Raw genomic sequence first — 6,049 nt, forward strand, 5'->3', positions numbered from 1 at the left:
TTTGATACCCAACACAAGCAATAACTCAAATAACTCCAATGCATAGAATTTGATAATGAAATTAATAAATCATTTTATTTCTATTCTATAGTGTATTGTTTGTTCTTTCAACACAACAATGAGTTTTGTACTTGAGTCAATAACCACCCACTATGCCTTATCATGACCTATCTACTAGAAAATCTTCCATCTAGAGTTCACATAGTTCAAAAGTTTTTCCATTAAACTTCTCCATCTCCACTCTCTAATTGTGGTCATTCTTTCAATACAAAAATCTCCACTAGAGAGCTCCCACTGAACAAGGGTATCACATATCTAAAACAAGCCAAACCTTTAACAACAAAGGCATTCCCAGGAATCCAAAATCTTGTTCTGATATCAAATGTAAAAATAAAAATTGAAGAATAAAGAATAAAGAATAGTAAGAATACATGAAAATGAAATTCTTGTCCAACAAGACATTTCCAAGTAAATTCTTTGCTCCTTCATATTCCAATGGAGGGCCATAAAATAGCCAGGATTATCTCATCTGAGTAAGAGGTTCGAGGTATTCTTAGTTTAATATTTCTCTGCGGGGTTTCCTGGTTTCTTGAAAATGGATCTCTAGTCGAATTTGGAGTCGATCATGGCCTCCGTGATATTCATATGGACCATGGCCAGGGAATATGTTCCCCCAGAATTTTATGATTTGTTTTCAAAGTGGACGCACATGGTCATAGGGATAATGTCTCCTTACATCTTAGTTATGATAGAGGAGAATGATGGGATGAAGGTAAGCGAAGTTTACAAGGCAGTGCAGACTTACTTGAGCGTAAGGTCATCTTCGGCCACAAAGAGATTAAAGCTGAAGAAGTCGAAGAATAACAAGGAATTTACATTCAGCATGGACAGAAACGAGCAAATCGCAGATGCATATGAGGGTATCAATGTGTGGTGGGTGTTCCACAGTAGAGAGTCGAAACAGACGGTCTTATTCTCGTGGGACACAAACACTGACGAGAAACGCTATTACGAGTTAACATTCAACAAGAAAAACAAGAAAAATATATTTGATGAGTACCTTCCTTACATCATGGAAGAAGCGAAAACACTAGAGATTAGAATCCGGTACCGGAAGATTCACACGAATAAATCTAATTCCAAGGACTATGAATTCTGGAACAGGGTGTGGACGCCCGTTGTGTTCGATCATCCTTCGACTTTCGAAACTTTGGCTCTGGAACCAGAGTTGAAGGAGGAGATTGTGGAAGACCTCAAGAGATTCATGAGGGGAAAGAAGTATCTTCCTTACGTCATGGAAGAAGTGACCCTTACGTCATATTCGATTAGTGTCTTCCTTACGTCATGGAAGAAGTGACCCTTTTCGGAGTTTTCAACTTCATGGATGGTCTGTGGTCGTGTTGTAGAAGTGAGAGATTGTTCGTATTCACCACAAACCACATCGATAGGGAGTTGTCTATAATGCGATTTTTTGGAGATTCTGGTGACAGAATCTGGCGGAAGAAATTGAGGTTAAATCTTGGACTTTTTGGAGATTCTGGTGACGGAATCCGGCGGAAGAAATTGAGGTTAAATCTTGATTTGTTGCAGTTAAAATGGTTTTTTAACTGCATATTTGGATTCAGCACCCTCGAAAACCCTTGGGACGCTTTCATTGTGCAGAAACTAGCTATCAAACTTGTGATTCCAATAAATTACTGCCGGATTTCGACCGAAAAACCTGCTGAAAAAGCTTTCAAAAAGTCGCCATCGACAGGCTCGACCCCGCACTAATCTGGTCTGGTCAAATGGACAAACACATTCTTCTCTCATTCTGCACTTTTATAGCATTCAATATTCTCACCAGCAATTATCTCTCCATTGAAGACCATGAGCTCTTTCCTGAAATCCAAGATGTGATGGATGCTGCTCAGATGACACCTGTAGATGTAGCTGAAAATCTAATGAAGATGGTTGACCATCCCACCACTGTGCTCGAAAACCTCATTGAAGCTCTTTGCGAGGTTAAACAAAGAGCAGTTAGTGCCGCTTTGAAGGGTATGTCAGAAGAAAATGCTTCCGGGACGGAATGCCAAGTATGATGTCAGCGAACATTCAGTTAGGTTATCTGCAGCAAAACACAATTATTCAGAAGATATTATACATACATTATATCAGAATAATGGTGATAAGTAGCAACATAGAAGAATAAGATTTAGTAATTGACTATTAATAATGATGTCACATGCTATATCATACCCATGACGGGTGCAATGTGATGTTATATTTTATGATTTGGGAGGTTCAATATGCTTATGTGCTGTGTGAGATTGTATACGTTGAACTGTGTGAGATTGTGATGTTATAATAGAGATATTTTATCGTTACATACTTATCATATTTATGTAGCAATAAATGCCTTAATTTCTTTCAATTCCATAGGTTCCCACGTTGAAAAATATGTGCATCCAAAAGTGGTAGCCTCAGTAGCATTCAAATTTGTTAAGAAAATTATGGAAAATTTAGTGAGATTTTGTAGAGAAAATTATGGAAATTTTGGTGAGTTTTTGATAAAATTTAGTAGGAATTTATGTAAATTTAGATTATAAAAGTGGAATTTCTAAATTTTAAATATTATAGAGATTTTTAATAATATTGAATCTATTTCTATCATTAAAAACACAATCAAATATTCCTACTGCAATATTTTTTGAATTTTTGTTAGAAATTCCAAATAAAAATAACTATCGCAACAAATTTACCACCTCGCCTATAAATGATCTGTACAAAAGAGATGGTTGAAAAAGGAAAATTGAAAAAAGCCATGTTAAATTTAATACATTATTACATTATATTGTCCTCTTAAATTTTTACGAAATAGATTAATAAAATTAAAAGATAACATGGAATTTTATTAGAGTATATATATATATATAAATAGCTATATAGATATATATATATAGTATTCTATTGATGACTTTGCCTGATTTAGAAACATGCTCCCAAAGTATATAGAACTAGCTAGATACCGTGTTTCAATTTCGTAAGTTAACGTAGATTCATCTTAGAAAAATTTACGATAAAAAAAGTTAAAAGTGTCATGTTATTTTATAATTATAATTTTATAATGATGAAGTGTTAAAGTGACTTAAATTTATCAATGTGTTTTTTTTCTGAAAATGTTTTCAAATAATGAAGTTATTTTTATTTTATAATTTTTAAATCTTTACCATAAAGATCTAGATATATTATTTTTGTATATAAAAAATGTAAATATTTATAATTATATATAATATCTAAATATTGATTTTGGAAATCTTTAATTAAGAAGTTAATAAAATGTTTAAAACAATATATTTAATTTCTTTTTTTGTGTGTGATTAAAGGAATGGACAATTACAAGGTTTTGAATTGGTGACCATTATATAAGGACTGCTTTTAAGAGTGTACCCATTCACCAAGTGTTCTATGTCTCACTAGTGACACATCTAACTTTTATCATTGATCAACTTCATCATTTATAATACAATCCAAGACACTAATTTGTTGACCTAAACTCATTCCTTAATTAGAATTACATTTAATGGCTGAGAAAACCATTGGCAAAAATACATTTAAAAGATGAAAAAAAAACAAAAACTACCTAAATAATTTTCTCATTGGTTATCTCTCAAACCTCCAAATAGTGTTAAAAATAATCTCTCTTGTTAACAAAAATAAATTTATTTGGTACGGGTCAATTTTGGTTCAGCTCTGAAACCCTAAGGCGACGATCCCAACATGGCTTGGAGGAGGCGATGGAAGTGACCGGATGAGGGATAGGTCCATGCCTTGGAGCTGGCGACCGGTGGGCCTAACAGCTCTGCACCGGTGACATGGATCTTGTATAAGCCACCTCATGTGACCTAGATCCTATACAAATAGTGGGTGATTTCTGTCACATTCAACCTTCTTCGTAAATCTTTTCGTCATTCTACCATTCAAAGGTAATTTTCCCCAAGCTCACCCTCCGTTTCCTCAACCTGGTACCCTTCCTCAACAAAGACAGACATATTTTTTCAAATCAGCAGCTAGCACGGGTTTGTTGGGGCGGTTATGGAGGATTTGCTTGATTATTCAGAGGACCCTTAGGAGGGTGCCCCCATTTGGACAACTCCCCACTCATTTCTGCCAGTCTTGTAGCATTTCACCTTTGTTCTTTCGGACGAACCGGAAACCCTTCCCTCTTTCTTAGGGCCCTCGAGCTTGCTCTCTTCCCACCCAGCGCTCACCTCCACTTAGCCGCCCTTCTTGTTTGCCCCTAAGTAGCCACCAGCCCTCGCCCGCACAATCAGTCCAGAAGGAGCCACCCTGGTGAACACCCCCTCTGGTATCGCCCCTCACTCACTTTTTCTCATCTCCAACACTTTTCATCCGGCTCCCCCTGACCCTCCATCAGTGGCCCCTATGGCATTGCTCACCTCGGCTCCACCCTTTGGCAGTTTCACCCAAATTCCACTGATAACGGGAGCCTTTCCTGTGGTATCCTGCTTGGAACCCGTAAACCCTAACCCTCCCTCTGTTCAGATTACGAGGGGTGTCCCTCAATCATTATCGGGGGAGGGGAACGGTCCAAGCAAGAAACAGAGGTGCGTCAAGACCAGGGTGAAAGAAGCTTTCCTCAGTCTGGGAGAGGACATTCAGTTGGGGGACTCCATGGAAACTACAGATCGGGTCCTGGTCGGCAGGGTTCGAGGAAGATTTTACACAGCGGATAGGCTGAAGCAATGGGCGGCCGAAGTCTGGGGCCATCATCTCGTCGACCTCCCCTTCATTCAAACTTTTGTCAAAGGTTGGTTCGCGCTCCGATTCGCCAGAGCTGAGCATACTAATTGGTTCCTCTCTTTTGTGTGGCATATTGAACAAGCTCTTGTTCTGCTGCGAAGATGGAACCCACTCTTTGATCCGGAGAGCGAACATCTAGGAGCAGGCCCCCTCTAGGTGAGATTACCAGGTCTACCACTCCAGTTCTGGTCTGAGGACGTTTTCCATCGTATTGGAAACACCTTAGGCACCTACTTGGACCATGATAAGGCCTACCTCTCCACTGGCATGATGGCATATGCAAGAATTCTAGTGCATCTGGACACAAGGGAGGGTTTATAGGAGCATATTACTCTCCAATGGAGGAATATTACAAGAGTGCAGAATTTGGACTATGAAGGGGTGCCCTTTCATTGTAGAAGGTGCCATAAGGTAGGCCACCTCTTTCGGGACTGCCCTCTAAACCTGAAGAACAAGCTAGGGGAGGCAAGCAAGGGAGAGCCAGTAGGAATCAATCTACAGAAGGATCACCCTCCACCGCGTGGAGAGGCCAAAAACCAGGTCCGTTCTGAAGCAGCTCAAGGACCTCGTCCCAAAGAAGCCTCGAAGAAGAGGGCAAACGCTCAATACCAGCCTCCTTCTCCCCCGCTCACCAGGTCAAGGGCGGCTGCAGGGGCATCGGGAAATCCAGGTAAGAGTTCCTCAGTCTCCTGTTCCTCTCTTAATTGTGCTCCTTTCGATGCATCTTCTCATGATAATATTAATGCGGGTCCGCCTATACCCCCTTCCCCAGTGACATGTCCCCTCCCACCGACCCTCCCTTCAGATTCTCTGATCCCTCCCTCCTTCCTGGAATCCCCTCCCTCCCTCTCCTCAGCTCAGAATCTTGGTCCCCCCCCCCTCTCACTATCCGACCCTCCCCAAGATGATGATTTTCGTCGCTAACCCATTAGGCATCAGCCTTGACCCATCCCCTTTCCCTCTAAAACTACCCCGAGGTAGACCCTCCTCCCTGTCAAAAGCTAAGCTTCAAGCCAGGGAGGATGTAGCTTCAGGAAGACAATTATCCATCTATAGGGCACTTAGAGTAGAGAATGCCCCATCTGATCCCCCTTTATGAAGATTCTCTCGTTCAATTGTCGAGGGTTGGCTAGGCCCGACAAGAAACTAGCCTTTCAGAGAATGATCATGGCAGAACCTGTTGACATTGTCTTCTTGCAAGAAACCCTAGGAAGTGCTGAAACTATCTCCAGATTGCTCGCTTCGA

The 6,049-nt window shown here is 40.3% G+C and overlaps 1 protein-coding gene across 1 annotated transcript; it reads left to right on the forward strand.

Annotated features, from left to right (window-relative positions):
- The first annotated feature begins 625 nt into the window (after positions 1-625).
- On the forward strand, positions 626-1,357 carry LOC149218501 (AAA-ATPase At3g28510-like). Its single transcript, XM_089386573.1, has one exon. It carries the CDS (start codon positions 626-628, stop codon positions 1,355-1,357), a length of 732 nt encoding a protein of 243 aa, XP_089242699.1.
- The last annotated feature ends 4,692 nt before the right edge of the window (positions 1,358-6,049 follow it).

The sequence above is a fragment of the Pinus tabuliformis genome, chromosome Q (assembly GCF_031772625.1).
Source record: "Pinus tabuliformis cultivar Carrire ecotype Pingquan chromosome Q, CPIR1, whole genome shotgun sequence".
Lineage (NCBI taxonomy): Eukaryota > Viridiplantae > Streptophyta > Pinopsida > Pinales > Pinaceae > Pinus > Pinus tabuliformis.

Coding starts and splice junctions, on each gene's coding strand:
- LOC149218501 (XM_089386573.1), top strand. CDS start 626: ATGGCCTCCGTGATATTCATATGGACCATGGCCAGGGAATATGTTCCC.